Genomic DNA, 22,550 nt, shown 5'->3' on the forward strand with positions numbered 1-22,550 from the left:
GGGATTAAGCAGAAAAACAAACAAAAAACTCATAGACACAGACAACAGTATGGCCATTACCAGAGGGAAAAGGGAGTAGGGGTAAGTAGAAGAAGGTAAAGGGGGGATAAATGGTGACAGAAGGAAACTTGACTTTGGGTGGTGAACACAAAATACAATATACAGGTGATGTATTATAGAATTGTATGCTTGACACCTATATAATTTTATTAACCAATGTCACCCAAATGCATTAAAAAAATTTTAAAGAGAGGACTTCTGGCCAAGATGGAAGCATAGGTGGATGCACCGTACCTCCATGCACAACCAAGATTGGAACAACAACAATTTAGAGATAGAATAACACCCAGAACTGATAGAGAATTTATCTGAATGGAAGTCGGACAGCCAAGAAGCTGAAGTAGACCTGTTCATCCAGGCTGGTAGGAGGGGCAGAGACAAGCAGCCAGACACAGGTTGCAGTGTGGAGAGTAGAGAGAGTTGGGCACATAAGGCAACCGGGGGCACGTAAGGCATCTGGGGCACACAAGATCGCAGCGAGTGGACCCTGAGTATGCAAGCGGCAGCTGGCAGACCCAGTGAGGTGGCAATTGTGGAGCAGGGCAGAGCGCGCAGCCCAGGATCCCAGAGAAGGGACTGGGGTCCCACAGAGAATGGAGCAACCGCCATTGTTCCCTCTCGACCCTGCCCCACATACAACATCACTATCCAGCGACTGCGGGGCCTAGCCCTGGTGAACACCTAAGGCTCCGCCCCTCACCGTAACAGGCGCAACCAGACCAAAAAAAAAAAAGAGAGAGAGAGAGAGATGGCTCAAACAGAAGAACAAATCAATGCCCCAGGTCTCATCCTTTTAAGTGACTGAGAGATAGCCAATCTATCAGATGCACAGTTCAAAACACTGGTGATCAGGAAGCTCACAGAATTGGTTGATTTGGGGCACAAATTAGATGAACATATCCAGGTTACCATAAAAGAAATGAAGGAAAATGCACAGGAAACCAATAGTGATGGGAAGGAAACTGGGACTCAAAACAATAGAGTGGACCAGAAGGAAGAAAGAAACAACCAAACAGGAAAGAATGGAGAAATAAGAATTCAACAAAATGAGGAGAAGCTTAGGAACCTCCAGGACATCTTTAAACATTCCAACTTCCAAATTATAGGGGTACCACAGGAAGAGGAAGAGCAGCAGATTGAAAACGTATTTGAACAAATAAAGGAGAACTTCCCCATTCTGGCAAAGGAAATAGACTTCTAGGAAGTCCAGGAAGCTCAGAGAGCCCCAAAGAAGTTGGACCCAAGAAGAAACACACCAAGGCACATCATAATTACATTAGCCAAGGTAAAAATGAAGGAGAGAATCCTAGAAGCAGCAAGAGATAAGGGGACAGTAACCTACAAAGGAGTTCCCATCAGACTGTCAGCTGATTTCTCAAAAGAGACCTTACAGGCAAGAAGGGACTGGAAAGAAGTATTCCAAGTCATGAAGGACAAGGACCTATATCCCAGATTACTCTATCCAGCAAAGCTTTCATTTAGAATGGAAGGGCAGATAAAGTGCTTCTCAGATAAGGTCAAGTTAAAGGAGTTCATCATCACCAAGCCCTTATTTTATGAAATGTTAAAGGGACTTATCTAAGAAAAGAAGATACAAAAAACATGTATAGTAAAAGGACAGCAAACTCACAATTATTAACAACCACACCTAAGGCAAAACCAAAAGAAACTAAGCAAACAACTAGAATAGGAACAGAACCACAGAAATGGAGATCACGTGGAGGGTTAGCAACAGGGGAGTGGGAGGAGGAAAGAGGGGGAAAAGGTACAGAAAATAAGTAGCATGGATTGTAGGTTGAAAATAGACAGGGGGAAGGCAAGAATAGTATGAGAAATGTAGAAGCTAAAGAACTTATAAGTATGACACATGGACATGAACTAAAGGGGGGGATGTGGATGGGAGAGGGTGTGCAGGGTGGAGGAGAGTGAAGGGGGGAAATGGGACAACTGTAATAGCATAATCAATAAAATATATAAAAATAAAATAAAATAAATTTTAAAGAGAAAGTAGTTGGCATTAGTGTAATAAATCCTTTTGACATGTATCAAAATACCATGTTATGTATTTTTAATTTAATCTGTTATGTTGTTCTGACAACTTTCCTAATAGTAATCTCTAGAATCTTAAACCCTGTTTGTTTAGTGCTAATTATTTCTTAAATATGCATTTGCATTTTATTTCTAGTGTATTTAATAATTCTACGTCTATGTTTATAAATAAAAATGGTTTGATAGTTTTCTGGGTGTGTGTGTTCATTCTGTTTTTTTTCAAGTTTTCCTATTTAGATTAGTTTTATAGAGTAAATTGGGTGGGAGTTACATGCAGCTGAATCAGTTCTGACTCCTGGCAACCCTACAGATGAGTGGTGGCCACACTGTCCTGATCTCAACAGCTCTGCTGGGCGCCTGCAGGCCATTTCTGTGACTTCTTTCATGGAGTCAGTGAATGTCATATTTGGTCTTGGTCTTTTTCTGCTTCCTTCTATTTTTCAGTTCAGTTGTTTGCCACCATTTTCTGTATTTAGACACAGTTTATGCAGCATGGAACTATGTGTTTCTTTAATTTAAAAAATTATTCATCTATAAAACATCTATGTTGTTTGGAGGTGAGAAGTTGAAGGGAAGTTAATAATAATGGCAGCACTATCCAGTACTTCAATAATTGGTCCATATAAAGATTTTACTTTATTTTAATTTTTCCATAACCTTTCATACTCACTGCCCATGCACTCTTCCACCTCTACCCACCTGACCTCTCAATCACCACACTAGTCTTTGTCCATGATTATTTTTTAAATTATATTTTATTGATTATGCTATTATAGTTGTCCTGATTTTCCCCCTTCTTCTATCCCTCTACCCAGTATCCCTACTCCCTCAGGCAATCCCCCTACCATTGGTCATATCTATGGGTCATATGTATAAGCTCTTTGACTACTCCATTTCCTGTACTGTATTTCACATCCCCATGGCTATTTTGTAACTACCTAGTTATAGTACTTATCCCCTCATCTCTTCATCCTTTCCTCTATACCCCCCTCCCATCTTGGTGATGATGAACCCCTTTAGTTTTTTCTTGTCTGGGAAGCTCTTTATCTGCCTTTTAATTCTAAATGATAGCTTTGTTTGGGTAGAGCAATCTTGGCTGTAGGTCCCTGCTTTTCATGACTGAATGTTTCTTGTCAATCCCTTCTAAGCTGCAAAGTTTCTTTTGAGAAATCAGCTGACAGTCTTATGGGTATAGGTGGAAGTTATAGGTAGCTAACTTCTTTTGTCTTGTGGCTTTTAAGATCCTCTCTTTATTTTTCACCTTTGGCCTTTTATTATGATGTGTCTTGGCCTCTTTGCATCCATCTTATGTGGGAGTCTTTGTGCTTCCTGGACATTTTTCTTCACCAAATTAAGAAGGTTTTCTTTCATTATTTTTTCAAATAGATTTCCAATTCTTTGCTCTTTCTCCTCTCATTCTGGCACCCCTATGATGCAAATGTTAGAATATTTGAAGTTGTCCCAGAGTTTATTTATACTATCCTCATTTTTTGGGTTCTTTTTTTCTTGTTGTTGTTTTGATTGGCTGTTTTTACTTCCTTATGTTTTATATCATTGATTTGATTCTTGGCTTCATCCATTCAACTGTTGTTTCCCTATAAATTGTTCTTTATTTCAATTAGTGTATCCTTCATTTCTGACTGGGTCTTTTTTTATGCTTTTGAGGTCCTTACTAAGTTCCTTGAGCATCCTTATAACCAGTGTTTTGATCTCTGCATCTGATAGATTGTTTATCTCCATTTCATTTAGCTATTTTTGTGGAGTGTTGTTCTATTCTTCCATTTGGGCCATGTTTCTTTGTCTCCTCATTTTGGCAGCCTCCCTGTGTTTGTTCCTATGTATTCAGTAGAGCTGCCTTGACTCCGTGTCTTGTGTGGACTAATGCAGTAGGTATCCTGTAGGGTCCAGTATCATAACCTTCCCTATCACCCAAGCTGGGTACTAAGTATACCCTCCACTTGTAATTGATCTTTGGTTGCTGTAGGCAGATCAATGGGAGGGATTTACCCAGGCCAATCAGCTACAAGAATTGGCTGTGACCGTGACCACTAACCTCTACCCTCCATGGAGGATCAACTGTGCAGGGGCAGGGTGGTGGGGCTCTGAAGTGGTCTGTAGTTGTCTACTGGGTGCACTGGCCCTAGGGTTTCATGAGTGGTACAGGCCAAGGTCATCCTCCACCTGTGTTTTGCCTTGGTCCACCATGCCTGAACTATAAAGCAATCTGAGATGGCTACTTCTTCTGCTGGGCTTGGAGATTCCCAGGGGAAGCCAAGCTGTGAATTTAGGCTGGCTGCTGCTAGTGCCAGACCTGGGACTCACTGAGGTCAGCTGTTACTTGTTTGATAGGATTCAGGAAGTTGTGAAGTGTGAACCGAGACCAGCTATTGATATGGAAAAGCATCTTGGGTGGGCCCATAAATTAGGTGGGGCAGAGTCTCTGGGATCTCCAAGGCAGGTCAAACAATGTTAGTCAAGTTGATGAAGTCTCAGATATGGCACCAGATTGCCAGCTTTGTGAGGGAAGGGTTTAGAAAAGGGACAATTGTCTCTGCTCCCCTTGATGTCCGATACTTCAGTTCCTCCCTGTATACCACTGGTACTTTTCAAACTACCCTGGTGCTGGTACTCAGAGAGAGTAAGTCTGAGTAGGTGAGTCCATGTGTGGGTTCTTTAAAAGGAACTGCTTGGGGTTCCACCAGTTTCTTCCACCAACTCAATCCCCACTGATTTTTGCAGCCGAAAGTTCTAGGAACTTATCTTCCTGTCACTGGAACCCTGCGGTGCGGGGCTGGCTGGGGCTGGGACTCCTTGCTCCTGAGATAGCCTTCTTGAATTTTTATCCACCACACGTTGATAAAGCCCATTTCACATCTCTGCCCCTCCTACCAGTCTGAATGGATGTGGTTTCTTTAATTCCATAGTTGTCAGACTTCCATTCAATTCAATTTCTGATGGTTCTGAGTGTTTGTTGTTCTATATTTTAGTTGCAATTTTGATGTGGTTGTGTGAAAAGGTGAGCTATGTCTGCCTACACTGCCATTCTGACCAGAGGTCTTCTATGAGTTCTTTCTCTCTCTCCTTTTTCTTTTTTGGTCAATCCCTCCACTACCCCCACTTGCAACCCTTCCCCAGAGCTGTGAGCCTACTCTGTTTCTATGAGTCTGTCTCTATTTGGCTTGTTAGATCCGTTTGTTCATTAGATTCCACATATGAGTGAAATAATATGGTATGTGTCTTTCTTTGACTGGCTTATTTCACTTAGCATAATATTCTACAGGTCCATATATGCTGTCACTAAGGATAAACTTTTCTTCTATTTTATGGCTGAGTACTATTCCATTGTGAAATATACTATAGCTGTTTTGTCCACTCATCTACTGATGGACACTTGGGCTGTTTCCAAATTTTGGCTATTGTAAATAATACTGCAATGAACATAGTGATGCAGATACTGGCCTACAGTGTCTGCAGTGTTATGGATGAGACGAGACAAATTCACATGGACTATAGAGATCCCGTGGAGAAAAAGGGATGACACGGCCACTTGCTCAGTGAAAGAGAGGGCCAGCCCCAACCCTTGCTTGGACAAGCTTTTATTGCTTTCTGGGCACCTTACATTGAGGATGGTCCTCATTTATTATGCACAGGTTCGCTTTAGGTGGTTACCTTTTACAGAAAAGAAAGGAGAGGATGTTGCTGATTACATCAAAAAAGAAGAGTATTTGCAAATGTAAAGGCAAAAGTGGCTGAACTGGTTACACTTGTCCTTGGGATGTTTAGCATAGATTTTAGGAAGTTACTTTAAAGATATGCAGTAAACGTTTGCTGCCTCAAGTCAGGGTGAGAGAGTTTTAGCAAAAAGAAAGTCTCAAAGCGGCCTAGGTACAATGCAGGCCTGATTGCCCATGGGAGAACCTATCCATGGGCGTGGGACCTCGCTTTCCACTGGCCTTTTCGAGTGGGAACTGGGCTACATTCCCCATGCTACACAGAACAGTCTTTTATAACATAGGGGTGCTTATGTTCTTTTTAATTAGTGTTGCAGGTTTCTTCAAATAAATTTCCAGGAGTGGAATCACTGGTCATAAGGCAGTTCCATTTTTAACTTTTTGCGTTATTTTCATACTGCTTTCTACAGTGGCTGCACCAATCTGCATTCCCACCAACTGTGCACAAGGGTTCCCTTTTCTCCACATCCTCGCCGACACTTGGTATTTGTTGATTTATTGAAGATAGCCATTCTGACAGGCATGAGGTGTATCTCATTGTGGTTTTAATGTGCATTTCTCTGATGATTAGTGATGTTGAGCATCTTTTCATGTCTATTGGCCATCTCTATGTCCTCTTTGGAGAAGTGACTATTCAGGTCCTTTGCTTATTTCTTAATTGGACTGTTTGTGTTTTTGGTTTAGAATTTTTTTCTTGTTTTTAAATCAGTGTTGGTTACTTATAGATTTCCAGAAAAGTATCCATTTTGGAGGGATTTAAATTAGCATACACTTGTTCATAAATATTCTCTTATATGGTTATACTTCTCTGTAAACTTTGCTATGTTGCCTTTTTGTATTTGACTTTTTCCTTACCTGAAGAATAATCATTTATATTCATTTATTAATGCCAGTGCTTTCTGTTTTCTAGTTTATCAGTTTTGCTTCATTGTCTCTTCCTTTCTGCTGTGCTTAAGGCTATTATTTTTTTCCTTTTTTCTAACTTCTTCAGATAATTACCCGATGTGAGGTTCTTTTATTTGCTTTTGCCTATCTCTTCTTTTAAATTAAGTTAAAGTTTATTTTATTTTAGCCTCTCTCTTTTTAAAATTTGAAAGCATATAAAATGATGATTGGCACTCTAAATGCTGCTCTGGCAACATTTTGTAAAATTTTTATTCTTCTTGTTTTGTTTTTTTTTAAATATTTTTTCTCATTTAAGGAAGACCCTAACTATTTAGCCAGGTGAGTTTAGATTTCCAAGTAGTTAGTTTTTGTTTATTTATTTAAACTTATTAATTTTCAGAGATTTTTTTCTTTTTGGTTCTGAGGTCAAAGAACATGACCTGTATTGTTTGGACTTGAAAATTTACTGACCCTATCTTGTAAAATAATGTAAAAGCTATTTTTAAAAATCTATATCATGCTTATAAAAATATTATTTAAATTATATGTATCATATGAAAATATCACTTAAATAAATTATGTTGCTTCAGTCTTCTATGACCTTATTTATTTTTTATCCCTTTGGTCTGCCTTAGACTTATAGTTGTACATTAAATTTCCCCACCACCCTCATTTTAATCTATCTCTATTCATATATCTAATTTTTGCTGTATGTACTTTGACTTCATGCTTCTAGACTATATCTTACTGTATCTTGTATTAAAATAATTTTTTAACCACTGTTATGATTTTTTTGATATCTGGGATTTTACTTTGTCCAATATTAATAATGCTCTAGCTTCTTTTTTGTTTATATTTGTCCCATATAACTTTGCTCATCCATTATGTTAATCTTCCATTATCTTCTATATTACAAGATACTATTCTTGAATATGTAGTACATTAATTTTGTTTTTAACATAATCTGAGGTCTATACTTTAAAAAAATTTTACCCACTCAATTATGTGATTATTATTTCTATATTAGGTATTCTTGTCACCTTATTTCATGTTTCTATGTGTTTGCATATATGCATTTATTGTTGTTGATGCTAATACCTAATTGTTTCTTATGCCCTGTTTAGCAATTGGATCATATTTTGTTTTGTTTTCTATGTAAAGTTGACATCCTATATTTATTTTTACTAATTGTTTACTTTAACGGTTCTTAAAGATGTTTTAAACTTATGTACTTGTATTAACAACTAGGATACTGGTGAATGTACAGCTCATGCACACATGGACCTTCAGCTAAGAATTGCTTCCTTCTCACAGAACTGCAGTCTTCATCCAGGTATGGGATAATACGTGTTTGTGCCCTAATATAGTACATGTCGATCCCAGACAACTGGCTAGGTCTTTTCATAGACATTGTGCTTTGGGTCCCATGATATGCCACAAAGTTTATATGATCAGGAGACCTCTGCACAGCTGTGCTGTAGCAGATGCAGCTGAGACTGCTCTGGAAGTGCCAGAAGGGAATATGGTGACAGAAGAAAAGACTCATGTTCTGTGGGCAAAGCTGGAATCCTGAGACAATGTCATCTGGTCTTTCTTGTGTATAAGATGTCCCTGTAAACTGGGGAAAAGTGTCCCTGTACACTTCCTTGTGTATAAGATGTCAGGTGCTGTAAACTGGGGAAACAGTATCTCATGTTTAATCACTCAAAATGAAATCCTTTCAATTAAAGACTATTTCCTCCTGCATGTTATAATGCAGGAAAAGGAGATAGTGAGAGTTTATGGTCAAGCTAGTATGTCTTACACCAAGTGTTGGCTTTTCTCACACTTGGAAGATATTTGCATACATTCCACAATGAGAAACATTGATGAAACTGCCCATCACTGGACTATTAAGACTTAAAATTTTCCCACTAGGCAGTCATTCATTTTATGTTAAGCATTGCTTTTAATACTTTCTATCAAAAATGCAAAAACTAGGAAAAATGCAGCATATTGATTCAGTCACAAACTAACACCTACCAGTTGAAGGTTTCCCTAAATATACTTGACTCTGAGGATAAGGAAGGGGAGAGGCAGTAATGGGAAGGTGAGAAAGAGAACCTCCACCCACTTACTACTGGGCTTTGGGTGGCCGCATGGCCTTGTGCAAATGCATGCTGGACCATGAGAAGGAGAGGTACTGAGCTAGATTGCTCCTTCAGTCACATGCTGACATAAAACCTGATTCTTTCAGGGAAGGATTTTAGACCACACTGCGTGGGCTGCCCCAGTGAGATCCCTGTTGACAGCCCACAACTAAAGGGGATTCTGAAACATTCCATCACAAAGCTTAATGCAGAGAATAATGGAACTTTCTTTTTCAAGATTGACACTGTGAAGAGAGCAACAACACAGGTCTGTAAATTTTCCTGCAAAAATGCTTATATCTTAGTCTGTGTGCAAATCACTTAATAATTTGCCACTGACCTTGGCTTTGGGTTGGGAAACAGTATACCTGGGTTGGTGAAAGGAATTTGAATTTCAAGTCCCAGCCTCTCTGCATATTTGATGTGTGATCTTGGACAAGTCTTGAGAACATTCTTTTCATTTTCTGTCTGTAAAGGGCAGGGGTGAGGATCAAGGAAGATAATTTGTGTCAATACATTATCTTTCCAAACTCTAAAGTGTTATATAAATTTTAGCAACTATTACATAATTAATAAAATGTAGGGCTATAAAAAGCAGGACTTATTCTCTGCCTTTCCAGTCTTGTTTCTTACTGTAGCATCATCTAGGGCCTTGGGCTCAGCCACATGAGTCAGTCTATCATCACCCAGTCTCTTCACACTCACACCTCTGTGTCATTTTCCCCCTGGCTGGGTGTCCTTCTGGCCCACAAATGTACCTTCTAAGGAGTGGTCTTTCCTTCCATGCCCTGTTAATGGAGGATAAGAAGAGTCCCAGTCTGGGGGTCCAGAGACCCAGTTCTACCACAGTACCTACCCCTCATGTCCTAGGTAACCCCAGGCAGTCATTCAGACTCACTCAGTCTCCATGCCCACATGTAAACTGAGTGGCTGGATGAGAAAAGCCCAAACTGCTTCAAACTCCAACACTGTATGACTCATCTATTCATGGGCAGATTCCTATTATAAACCTCAAAACTGGCCTCCCTAATCATAAGCTAAAGTAATCAAAATAGAACCACACTCTTAAGCAAATAAACATGCTTTCTGATCTGAAGGAAAAAAAGCCTTCTTTTAAAATAGTTCATACTGTTGGCTCAGTAACTGAATTTCTAGAAATCTAAAATAGAGTCTTTGTAGACAATGACATTCATTGCAGCACTAACTATAAAAGAAAAAATTATAAACTGTCAATTGATTAATAATGTAGAAAGAATATCAAGCAGCAGTTATAAAGCATTTTGTGAGGAGTTCTTGATGTGGTAAATTCCTTGTGTTAAAGTATGCAGTGAAAAAAGAAGAGGCCATCCATTGAATGTACATTCTGTTGTCAGTTGTGTTATAAACAACTACAGAAAACACTGCTGAAAAGACACAAATGCCTCCAGCTGTTCACAGTGACGGCTTTAAGTAATGACACAATGGGCTGTTTAATTTCATCTTCTAATGTCCTGTATTAGTTTTATTATTGGGAGAAAACCTTAAGCAAATATTATTAAAATAAATCAAGACTGACACTTTGATCTCTCTCCTACTCAGGCACCTATTCCTGTCCCGAACACCACAATCTTTCTCCCTCATTTTACGGGCACATGGCCCACATTAGGCTTACTCACAGGGCACACCAATGATGCTACTCTTGGGTTTGTCGGCTTGTCTTCTCACTTCCTCTTTCTGCTTTCTTGTGACATTCCCTTATTCTTCATGATGCAGGAATAGTCTAATACTCCAAAAGCCAATCTCCAAATGATCAATTTGCCAAATTAGTAAAGATTTATTTTACAGGTTTAGCCTTTCCTTGGCTTTGCATATTTAGTCCTATTTGAATGCATTTCCATTTCATATTTCATATACCAAATATTTCTTAAACATTCTGTTTGCATATGTGAATGATTGCAATATCTGTCTAGGCCATCTATTTTGCCCTGCCTCTACCTCCACTGTCCCTGCTATGGCCCATATTTCTCCCTGTCTTTGGTCAGATGAGTCAGGCCCAGGCTCAGGCTCAGCTCAAGAGCCTGTGTGCACATTCAAAATGTTTTTTCTTTACAAAATACTAGAAATATCAAAGCTTATGTATATGTTGAAGACTTTTGCAAATCAACAAACCATTTGCAATTATGCAATTTAAATTCACACCACCTGGGTATAAAACATTGGAATTCTTGATTTGAGTTGCATTCCTACCAACAGTGATTGAGGCTGAGTGCTTCCCACACACAAACAATACCAAGTATCATTGCTATTTTTCACCTTTCCCAATATATGAAAGATTTAAAATACTGTTGCATTTTTTAATGTGCATATCTTTGCTTATTAATGAAGGTAAACATTTTTTCAGGCTTAATGACCATTTTAACTTTTTTTCTGAAATATCTGTTCATGTCTTTTGTTCATTTTCTAGTGTTTGGCTATAGGCAAAGAATATGAATCATATACCATATTTTCCCTGTTGTCTTTTTACTTTGTTTGCTATGATTTTTGAGAATCAGTGTTCATTTTTATGTAGAAAAATTTAGATTTTTTTTCCTTTTGATTTTCTTCTTGTGCTTATCACTTAAGAAAGGCCTTGCTCATGCTCAGATCTGATGAATTTTTATTTATATCTTTAGAGTTCATTTCTTTAATTTAAATTTTTAATGCATTTAGAATTTATTTTGCTCTATGGTATTCTCTATTTTAAAAACAACACTTCAGTAGGAGGGCTTAAGCCAGGAAGACTTCAGATGAGGATGACACCTGATATTAATGCCAATAGTTAAAAAAATAAAAGACAATAAATACATATCTACCAATAATTACCTTAAATGGAAATGGCTTAAATGCTCCAACCAAAAGACATACAGTAGCTGAATGGATAAGAAAACAAGACCCATATATATGCTGTCTCCAAGAGTCTTACTTCAGATTGAAAGATACACACAGATTAAAAGTAAAGGGAAGAAAAAAGATATTTCATGCAAATAGAAAAGAAAAAAGCTGGTGTAGCAATACTTATATCCAACAAAATAGACTTTAAAACAAAGGCTATAGTAAGAGACAAAGAAGGACACTAAATAAGGATAAAGGGAACAATCTAACAAGAGGATATAACACTAGTAAACCTTTATGCACCCAACATAGGAGCACCTAAATATGTAAGGCAAATCTTGATGGACATAAAGGGAGAGATTGACAGAAGCAGTGTCATAGTAGGAGATTTTAACACCCCATTGACTTCAATGCATACATCTTCCAGACAGAAAATCAACAAGGACAAACTGACAGTAAGCAGAGGGGAGGTTACTGTCAGTAATGGGGAGAAAAGAGGGAAGGGTTTTCAGGAACAACTATAAAGGGCACAAGGACAAAACCAAAGGGGGGATGGAATCAGGGGAGGGAGGTGGGGTTGGCTGGGGTGAAGGGTGTGGTGAAGTGAAAAGGCAGACAACTGCACTTGAACAATAATATAAATAAATAAATATTTTTTAAAAAAGTAAATCAACAAGGAGACAGCAGCCTTGAATGACAACACACTAAATCAAATGAATTTAATTGATATTTATAGAGTATTTCACCCTCAAACAGCAGAATATACATATTTTTTAAGTGCACATGAAGTGTTTTCTAGGATAGACCACATACTAGTACACAAAATAAGTCTCAATAAATTTAAAAAGATTGAAGTCATATGAAGCATCTTCTCTGATCCACAATGCTATGAAACTAAAAATCAATCACAAGAAAAAACTGAAAAAATACACAAAGACATGGAAGCTAAATAATGTGTTATTAAATAATGAATGTGTTAACAACAAGATCAAGGAAGAAATCAAAAGATACCTTTAAACAAATGAAAATGAGAACACAACAACCCAAAATCTGTGGGACACAGGGAAAGCAATCCTAAGAGGGAAATTCATACCATTACAGGCTTATCTCAAGAAACAAGAAAAAGTTCAAATAAACAATCTAACTTCACACTTCAAAGACCATACAAAAGAACAATAAATAAATTCCAAAGTGAGTAGAGGGAAGGAAATAATAAAGACTAGAGCAGAAATAAATGAAACAGAGTCTTTAAAAAATGGTACAAAAGGTCAATGAAACTAAGTGCTGGTTCTTTGAAAAGATAAACAAGATTGACAAACCTTTAACCAGACTCATCAAGAAAAAAAAGGACCCAAATAAATAAAACCAGAAATCAAAGAGGAGAAATAACAACTGATACCAAGAAATACAAAGAATTGTAAGAAAATGTTATGAATAACTATATGCCAAAAAATTGGAAAACTTGGACTAAATGGATAAATTCCTAGAAACATACAATTTTCCAAAACTAAATCAGGAAGAATCAAAGAATTTAAATAGACAGATTATATCTAGTGAAATTGAAGCAGTAATAAAAAAAACTCCCGTAAAACAAAAGCCCTGGACTAGATGGCTTCACTGGTGAATTTTACCAAACATTCCAAGAGAAACTGACACCTCTCTTTATCAAACTATTCCAAAATATTCAAGAGGAGAGAAGATTCCCCAGCACATTTTATGAGTGCAGCATTATCCTAGTTATAAAACCAGATAAAGAGATTACACTAAAAAAAGAAGTTATAGGCCAACATCACTGATGAACACAGATGCTAAAATCCTCAACAAATATTAGCAAACCAAAACCAGCAATACATTAGAAAGATTATACACCATAATCAAGTGGGATTTATTTCAGAAATGCAATATTGGTACAACATTCACAAATCAATAAATGTGATACACCACATAAACAAAATGAAGGATTAAATCACATGATCATATCAATTGATCCAGAACAAGCATTTAATAAGATCCTGCACCCATTCTGATGAAAACACTTAGCAAAGTGGGATAGAGGGAACATACACAAATATAATAGAGGCCATATATAACAAACCCACTGTTAGTGTCATACTTAATGGGCAAAATCTACAAGCATTCCCTTTAATATCAGGAGCAAGACAGGATGTCTGCTTTTACCTCTCTTATTCAACATAATGCTGGAAGTGCTAGCTATAGCAAACAGACAAGAAGAAATAGAAGGCATCTAAATTGGAAAGAAAGAAGTAAAACTGTCTTTTATACAGATAACATGATATCGTACATAGAGAATCCTAAAGATTCCAAGAAACTACTAGAATTGATAAATGAATTCAGCAAAGTAGCAGGATAAAAAATTAATATCCAGAAATCAGTTACTTTTTTACATGCCAATAATGAACTATCAGAAAAGGAAATTAAGAAGACAATACCACTCACGATTGCTTCAAAAAGAATAAAATACCTAGGAACAAACCCAGCCAAGGATGTAAAAGACATATAGTTGAAAAAATGTAAGGCGCTGAAGAAAGAAATTGAAAAAGATACAAATAAGTGGAAGCACATACCATGTCCATGCATAGGAAGAATTAACATCACTAAACATCACTAAAATGTCCATGCTGCCAAAAGCGATCTATAGATTCAACTCAATACCTACCAAGATAACAATGATGTATTTCACAGAACTAGAACAAATACTTCAAAAATTTATATCGAACCACAAAAAGTCCTGCATAGCAACAATGATCCTGAGAAAGAACAAAGTTAGAGGAATCACACTACCTAATATCAAACTATACTATAAGGCCATAATAATTAAAACAGCATGGTACTGGCATAAAAATAGACACAGAAATCAATGGAACAGAATAGAGAGTCCAGAAATAAACCCACACTTTTATATTCAATTAATATTTGACAGATGAAGCAAGCACACATAATGGGCTAAAGACAATTTATTCAATAAATGGTGTTAAGAAAATTGGACAGATGCATGCAGAAAAATGATACCAGACCACCTTATTATGCCACACACAAGAATAAATTCAAAATGGATTAAAGACTTAAATATTAGGCCAGAAACCATAAAAATAGGCAGTAAAACAATAGAAAACAATAGAAAACATAGGCAGTAAAATCTCAGACATTTCTTATAGCAATATTTTGTCTGATATGTCTCCTCAGGTAGGAAAACAAAAGAAAAAATAAACAAACAGGACTACATCAAACTAAAAAGATATTGCACAGCAAAGGAAACCAACAAAATAAAAACACAACCTACAAAATGAGAGAATGTATTTGCCAATACATCTGATAAGGTGTTAATATGTAAAATTTATAAAGAACATACAAAACCGAACACCAAAAAACACAAACAATCCAATTAAAAAATGTGTAAAGGACCTGAACAGACACTTCTTCAAAGAGGATCTACAGATGGTCAACTGACATATGAAAAGATGCTCAACATCACTAATCATCAGAGAAATGCAAATTGAAAGTACAATGAGATATCACCTCACACCAATCAGAATGGCTATCTTCAATAAGTCAACAAATATCAAGATCTGGCAAGGATGTGGAAAAAGGGAAACTCTTTTGCACTGTTAGTGGGAATGTAAATTGGTGGAAAGCAGTATGAAGATACGTCAAAAAAATAAAAATGTATCTGCCTTTAGACCCAGTGATCCCACTTCTGGGCATTTTTCCGAAGAAACCCAAAACACTAATTCAAAAGAACATAAGCACCTGCATGTTCATTGCAGTGTTATTTACAATCATCAAGATATGGAAGCAGCCCAAGTGTCCATCAGTAGATGAGTGGATAAAACAACTATGGGGCATTTACACAATGGAATACTACTTGGCTGTGAAAAAGAAGAAATTTTGCCCTCTGAAACAGCATGGATGGACACGGAGAACATTATGCTAAATGGAATAAGCCAGTCAGAGAAAAACAAATACCATATTATTTCACTCATGTGGAATCTAATGAACCATCTGAACTAACAAGAAAAATAGAGACAGACTCATAGATAGAGAGCAGGCTGACAGCTACGGGGGGTTGAGGGTGGAAGGATTGAGCAAAAAGGATACAGAACTCTTGGACACAGACAACAGTGTGGTGATTACAGGGGACACGAGGTTGTAAGGGGGATAAATAGTAAATTAAAAAATACAATAAAAAAAGAATGATGCCTGATAATAATGGCAGTATGGATGTGATCTTGAGGCCCTAGAACAGAAGATTTATGTCCATTTAATTTCCTCTTCTGGATGATGAATACAGTTGAGCCATCAGTTGTGGCTTATATCATATATTGTCAAGCTTCTTAAGCAACATTACCTTGATCAACATTATTCTTTAAAAAATTAGATTAAAATATATTCTGAAATGAGCAAGAAAACTTATGATCACAAAAATTTAAACTCTAAAACTCTCCTAGACCTTCCTCCTCATTTATACACACAGAACTGGAGTTTTAAAAGTTAATTATGAAATTTTTATTAAAAATTTAACCAGGCTTATTTAGCAAAACAAAAAAAAGGTAGAAGGGAGTTTAGTTCTTCCTGTGACTCTGTTCTTTTGCTCCTCTGTTCTTCTCACCACACTTTCCCCATACTTTTAAAAAACACAAAGAGATGGGGAAGATTGCTATGGTTTGCTTTTACAGATGAGATTATACCTCCCGCTGTGATTTTATTTATTTTTTTAAATAATGGTCATCTCTCTCTAAGTCAAGATATATTGATGAATTCTGTAGATAAAGATAAAATACTACAAACACATACACAAACATTTAACTCTAGAATTAAGTACTGAATAACTTGGTCTAGAAAGTGGACCATATCAGCTAACTTTTTAACATATAATTTAAAATCATTTTTACTGAGTATATTTTTCCATTGTAAGAGATAAAAGATGTGGCATTTTAAAATGACTTTTTAAAAAGTACATTTGTGATATTGTTGACCTCAAAGTATTTTTTAAAACGATTTTCCTCATTTCATTTTATTTTTTAAACGCGTTTTAAAAAATAAAATGAAATGAGGAAAATCGCTTAAAAAGTGTGAGCTTAATTTTTTAAATAAGTATAATGTGGCTATTCTAGAAAAAAATAAATAGGGCCACAAAATGTCAGTTGTGTAAACAGCAGTGCATAGTGATTAAAACTTTTGCTACAGATTGAAATGGTTTCTTAATATAAAGAAAATTAAGAGAAGCAAACTGCAAAATCAGAACAACCTTTCTAATTACATAAGTTAACCCACATAATTTCTATAGTGACACTAACTCAATATGTCTGTGATTCAAGATTTGGCAGGACAGTCAGGCAGACTTAAAGAAAATGTTTAAGTTTTTCATCCTATACTTTGTAGATTCAATTACAACTTGAGCTCTTGAATGACTAATGAAATTTTTAGCTATTGAGCAATAAAACTCAGAAAGGTATAAAAACAAAAATTATAGCCTGCTTTTTTTTTCCCATGTAGAAAAAGAAACAAGACCAACCAATGGCCAAATATTTCACACATGCATACAAACTAAAAGTTTAGTTGTCAGACATTTGTACTTTTTCTGTATAACTCTCAACTGATCAGTGTGTAATTAAAATTTTAATATTCTCCCCTAAGATCCCTGAGGGTAAAAACACATGATTTATTATATAATATAAATTAAGCAGCTACTTTCTGCTAATTTATTTCCAGGTGGTGGCTGGAACAAAATATTCTATTGAGTTCCTGGCCAGGGAAACCACATGTTCCAAGGAGAGTGATAAAGAGTTGACTGAAGATTGCAAGATCAATTTACTTGGAGTGCGTAGTAATGCAACTCTCTACTTATTCCCTGCATATCTACTTGATGTTTTAAATGTGTTTCAGTGATTCATGAATAGCACTCTTCTCTCTTTTGGCTTTGTTTTCATGGATAGGAAATTCTAAGCTGCACTGCTAAGGTTTATGAGGTACTATGGTTGAACAAAATTGAATCTACTATCAAGTGTCGACCACTACAAAAGGTATGGTTTTCATTATAGTCAGATTGGGTAAATTTTGATATTCTGAAAAGCTCTATATGGGGTTAAAAATGAAGCATTATTTAAATATAGGAGGACAATTTTAAAGTGGAGAGAAATGTGGTATTTCTGTGCTGAGCTCTCTTTTTTATGGCTAGAAGGGAAAACAGCAGTCCTCTTAATCACTCCCTGCTCGCTGTCAGTGCCCCATGCTTCAGCAGGCTCTCTCTTAGCCCCAGCTGAGGAGAGCTGACACTAGCTATGCAGCTTCAAGGTGTGCCTGAGATGCTCCTTTGGCATCTGCCTACATCCAAGGAGCTTGGGAGAGGTGCACATCTCAGAGCCCGCTCCACATCTACTGAGTCCAAAACTGCATTTTAACATGATCCCCAGGGGATGCATACCCATGTTCAAGTGTGAGAAGCATTAGTTTGTATCATCTTTTGCAGTTCTTAAGAGAACCCTGGGAGGTAAGTAATTCTTTTCCCATTGTCAAGAATGAGACATTAGACATTACCAAGCTGCTTAGATCCTAGAGTGAATAATATCATTGTCAAATGCATCCTGTGCCCCAGGCCAGTGCACTGAGGACATCACACATATTTTTCTCCTCACAACCCTATGAGGCAGTTGCTGTTGGTTTCTTAGGGATGAGAAAAGTGAAGCTAGTAGCCCTCAGATGCAAGTCTAGGTCAAATCAGAGCCTCCATGTTCACATGATGCTGATAACTAGGATCTGGCTTACTTAACTCTAAAGAACATGCTCTTTGCAGCACTGAACACTGCCTCTAGCCATTGAGTTCCTGCTGGCAGCGAAAGTGCAGGAGGAAGTAATCCATATCTTCCATGCAAGTTGCCTCTTCTCTGTTTTTTCTGATTCAGGTTTTCACCAAGCATAGATATATAGATAGTCTAACACAAACACCATACAAAGGCTGCATTTCAAGCTTTTGAACACATGTGTTTCAGCCCAAACAGGTAATTATGGATATGTGCTTCATGTATATTCCATTCTTAAAGCCACTTGGAGTCTTTTAAAATAAAAGCAGTAATTGAGCTAATAGAAATAGTATCAATTAATAAATAATGTGCCATGGCTTTACATAACATAGGACTAGAAGGAATCCTAGAGATTATGTAGTTCAAATATTCCAAAGGAATATTCCAAATTATTGAAATTATTGGAATATAAACAACCAATTATTTCAAAGAAAGAAAAAAACTCTCTATCTTAGTGGACTATTATTAAGGACAATAGTCAATATCCACAATTATAAAATCAATGAAAGGAAAAAATATACATTTTCATCCTTTCTGCAATATTAATATAGCATTTAAAGACTCACTCCATTGTAAACCAAGAAAGCATTGCCAGGTCTGAGTCCCTCCTTACTCATTGACAGTGTGGCTTCACAATAATACATTCATCTTAATATTTTCTGTTTAGACCGTAATGCTGAGAAGACCTCCAGGTTTTTCACCTTTCCGATCAGTACAAGTGGAGGAAACAAAGGAAGTAACAACTGTAAGTCCATCCTACACTTCCATGGCACCTATACAAGATGAAGAGCAGGATTCAGAAAAAGAACAAGGACCCATGCGGAAACATGGCTGGGGCCATGAAAAGAAAATAAAACAGGGCCTTGACCTTGGTCTTGGCCATAAACATGAGCATGACCAAGGCCATGGTCACCAAAGGGGACATGGTCATGGTCTAGGCCATGGACATCAACAGCAACATGGCCATGGCCATGCACAACAAAGAAAACTTGACTATATTCCTGAACACCAAGGGAGGCATGGCCTTGGCCATGGCCATCAGTGGGAACATGGCCTAGCCCATGCACATAAACATGAGCATGGTCATGGCCATGGAAAACATAAAAATAAAGGAAAAAAGAATGGGAAGCACAATGATTGGGGAACAATGCATGGGGAAAGTTCTTCTGAAGACAGTACTACATCTGCACAAACATATGAAAAGACAGGAAGGCCAACGCCCTCCCCTTCCCCAGCTCAGCCAGGTGTAGCAGTTAGCTTTTCTGACTTTCAGGACTTAGATCTCGTTGCAGCTGGGATGACTAATATACCACCAACTATTCCCACACTGAGTGATGATGCTTGGATCCCTGAAATCCAGATAAAGCCAAATAGTCTTTCATTTAACCTGATACCTGATTTTCCAGAAACAAGCTACCCCAAATGTCCTGGACACCCCTGGAAGCCACTTAATAGAATGAATCCAACTGTGGAAATGAAAGACTTTCCTGATTTTGATCTCTCTGATGCTCTTTAGTAATGTATACAGCCATGGGGGTTTCTGTAACACTTCACCGCCCCCTTTGCCCATTGTCCAAATACCCCACTATAATGCACTCAATACCCTGAAGTTTCAGAACAGCCTAGAGAGAAGTGGTGAGACACCCATGGGGACACCATCAGTTCCTATGGACAACATAAAACTGCATGCAGAATTCTAAACCCTTTCTGAGTCTTCCTCACAAGTTTTCTAAACTAGCACAGAAAATGGGCAACCAAATGTGCCTTGTGGCTTACTGCAATTTACTTTTCTAATAACAAATGGGCACGTTACAATGATATTGCTCTTCCTACAAAGATTCTTACCCTTTTGAATAAACTGTGGCATCTGATCCCTGAACACCTGTGAAGTAAAGTCAAGAGACAGAATGCTGAGCTCCTGAATAGGGGGAAAATAATAATAAAAAACACTAGAAGTCAAGGAGGAACAAATAAGAAAAGGAGACACAAACTAATTGACTTCCTGTTTCCAAAATGGCCTAGTTATATCAAATAGTTGCTCCCACTTGACAAAGTTATTCCAATAATTCTCTTTCTGACTGGGAGTGTTTCTCATAAGCCAATAATTTGTTACCTCATTAACTACTCCTTGCAACATGGCTTTCTAATAGAAATTTTCTGTGCGTTTATTTGTTGCTGAGGCTAGTTTGAGTGCTCCTTAGTTTTTAGCAGCTGTGCATTGAATGAAAAGAATGGAAAGCAGAGGAAGTAAGATAGAGGCAGGCTTGTGCAGGAAATCGTTCTTAGTAATTGTCAAGGGGACACCATGAGATGTGATGCAACGTTTGTTCAGAAATTTTGGCAGAAATTACCTCTCCACCCACCCTCTACCATTGCATCCTCTTTTTTTTACAACACTGGAAAGCACTGATTTTGGCAAAAAAAAGTACAATATGATAGTGTTTAATATCTTTAATGTGAGGGAGCCACATATTTTATAATCCTTGCTGTGTTTTGCCTGGGGAAACAGGATTGGGCTTTAATCAACTACAGTTGCCTGTGGATGCATGTGTCACTGCCACTTCAATTTATGGAATGATTTGAGCCTCTGAGTTTTTATTTCATTTCAAATATTATCTGTACTTTTCAATAAAGAACCAGTGATGCCAGGAAAAGGTCTCATTTTGTCACCTGGTGCTTCGCTCTTGTCTTAGTGAATGATAACCTCAGATTAACAGAATTTTAATATACTTACAGAAGCGACTAAGTCATTGCGAGTACAAGGGCCGAACTCGGGAGGCAGGGGCAGAGCCACCATCTCAGAGTGAGGTCTCCTGACCAGTGGGCAGAATCTCCATGCCTGGCACAATAGCCCCAGCAACCAACGTGTCAGCAGCCCCGCGTGGAAGGACAAGAAGGTGGGGGAGATTGCAGTTGAGAAGAATGCCACTTTACCACTCTGTGTCTTGGTGAAATAAAGTTTGATCTTGATGTTCTCACTCCTGGTTAATTCACAGTAGTCTGCTTTCAGCCACATCTATCCTGAAGCAAAGTCCACCAGCAATCTAAAGGATCTCTCACTTGCTTTCCTCTTTCTCAGGCCAAAGTTAAAAATAATTTGTCTTGAATATTATGCCAAGTGAAATAAGCCATTCAGAGAAAGACAAATGCCACATGATTTTACTCAGATGTGGAATCTAATGAACAAACTGAATTAACAAGCAAAATAGATGCAAGATTCACAGAGAGCAGGGTGACAGCAAAGGGTAGGGAGAGGGCAGGGAGTGGAGGGATTGAGCAAAAGAGAAAAAGGACTCATGGGCATGGACAACAGTGGGGTGATTGTGATGGGGAGGGGAGTATAATAGGACTAAATGGTAATGAAGATACAATTTAAAAGTATAGTAAAAAAGTAATTTGTATTTTAGTATTATTTTTTATGATCTAGATAATTACCAAAAAGAAAAAAATCTTAATGTTAATATTAAGACAAAAATGTTAATGTTATATCCAATTTTTCTTTTTTTAATAAATTTTATTGATTATGCTATTACAGTTGTCCCATTTCCCCCCTTCACTCTCCTCCACCCTGCACACCCTCTCCCACCCACATTCCCCCCCTTTACTTCATGTCCATGTGTCATAAGTTCTTTAGCTTCTACATTTCTCATACTATTCTTGCCCTCCCCCTGCCTATTTTCAACCTACCATCTATGCTACTTATTTTCTGTACCTTTTCCCCCTCTCTCCTCCTCCCACTCCCCTGTTGCTAACCCTCCATGTGATCTCCATTTCTGTGGTTCTGTTCCTATTCTAGTTATTTGCTTAGTTTCTTTTGGCTTTGTTTTAGGTGTGGTTGTTAATAATTGTGAGTTTGCTGTCCTTTTACTATACATGTTTTTTGTATCTTCTTTTCTTAGATAAGTCCCTTTAACATTTCATAAAATAAGGGCTTGGTGATGATGAACTCCTTTAACTTGACCTTATCTGAGAAGCACTTTATCTGCCCTTCCATTCTAAATGAAAGCTTTGCTGGATAGAGTAATCTG

At 37.4% G+C, this 22,550-nt stretch overlaps 1 protein-coding gene across 1 annotated transcript in view; it reads left to right on the top strand.

Annotated features, from left to right (window-relative positions):
- Positions 1 to 21,500, top strand: part of LOC123827047 (kininogen-2-like) — a 41,138-nt gene extending 19,638 nt beyond the window's left edge. Inside the window, exons 6-11 of the mRNA XM_045851330.1 lie at positions 7,974 to 8,058; positions 8,962 to 9,122; positions 17,435 to 17,542; positions 17,659 to 17,745; positions 19,190 to 19,267; positions 21,259 to 21,500. Coding sequence (XP_045707286.1) covers positions 7,974 to 8,058; positions 8,962 to 9,122; positions 17,435 to 17,542; positions 17,659 to 17,745; positions 19,190 to 19,267; positions 21,259 to 21,339 — 600 coding nt within the window. The 3' untranslated portion in view covers positions 21,340 to 21,500. The remainder of the gene's footprint in view (positions 1 to 7,973; positions 8,059 to 8,961; positions 9,123 to 17,434; positions 17,543 to 17,658; positions 17,746 to 19,189; positions 19,268 to 21,258) is intronic.
- Positions 21,501 to 22,550: the final 1,050 nt, after the last annotated feature.

Source organism: Phyllostomus hastatus, unplaced genomic scaffold (genome assembly GCF_019186645.2).
Source record: "Phyllostomus hastatus isolate PE091 unplaced genomic scaffold, TTU_PhHast_1.1 phas_contig_86, whole genome shotgun sequence".
In the NCBI taxonomy this organism is placed as follows: domain Eukaryota; kingdom Metazoa; phylum Chordata; class Mammalia; order Chiroptera; family Phyllostomidae; genus Phyllostomus; species Phyllostomus hastatus.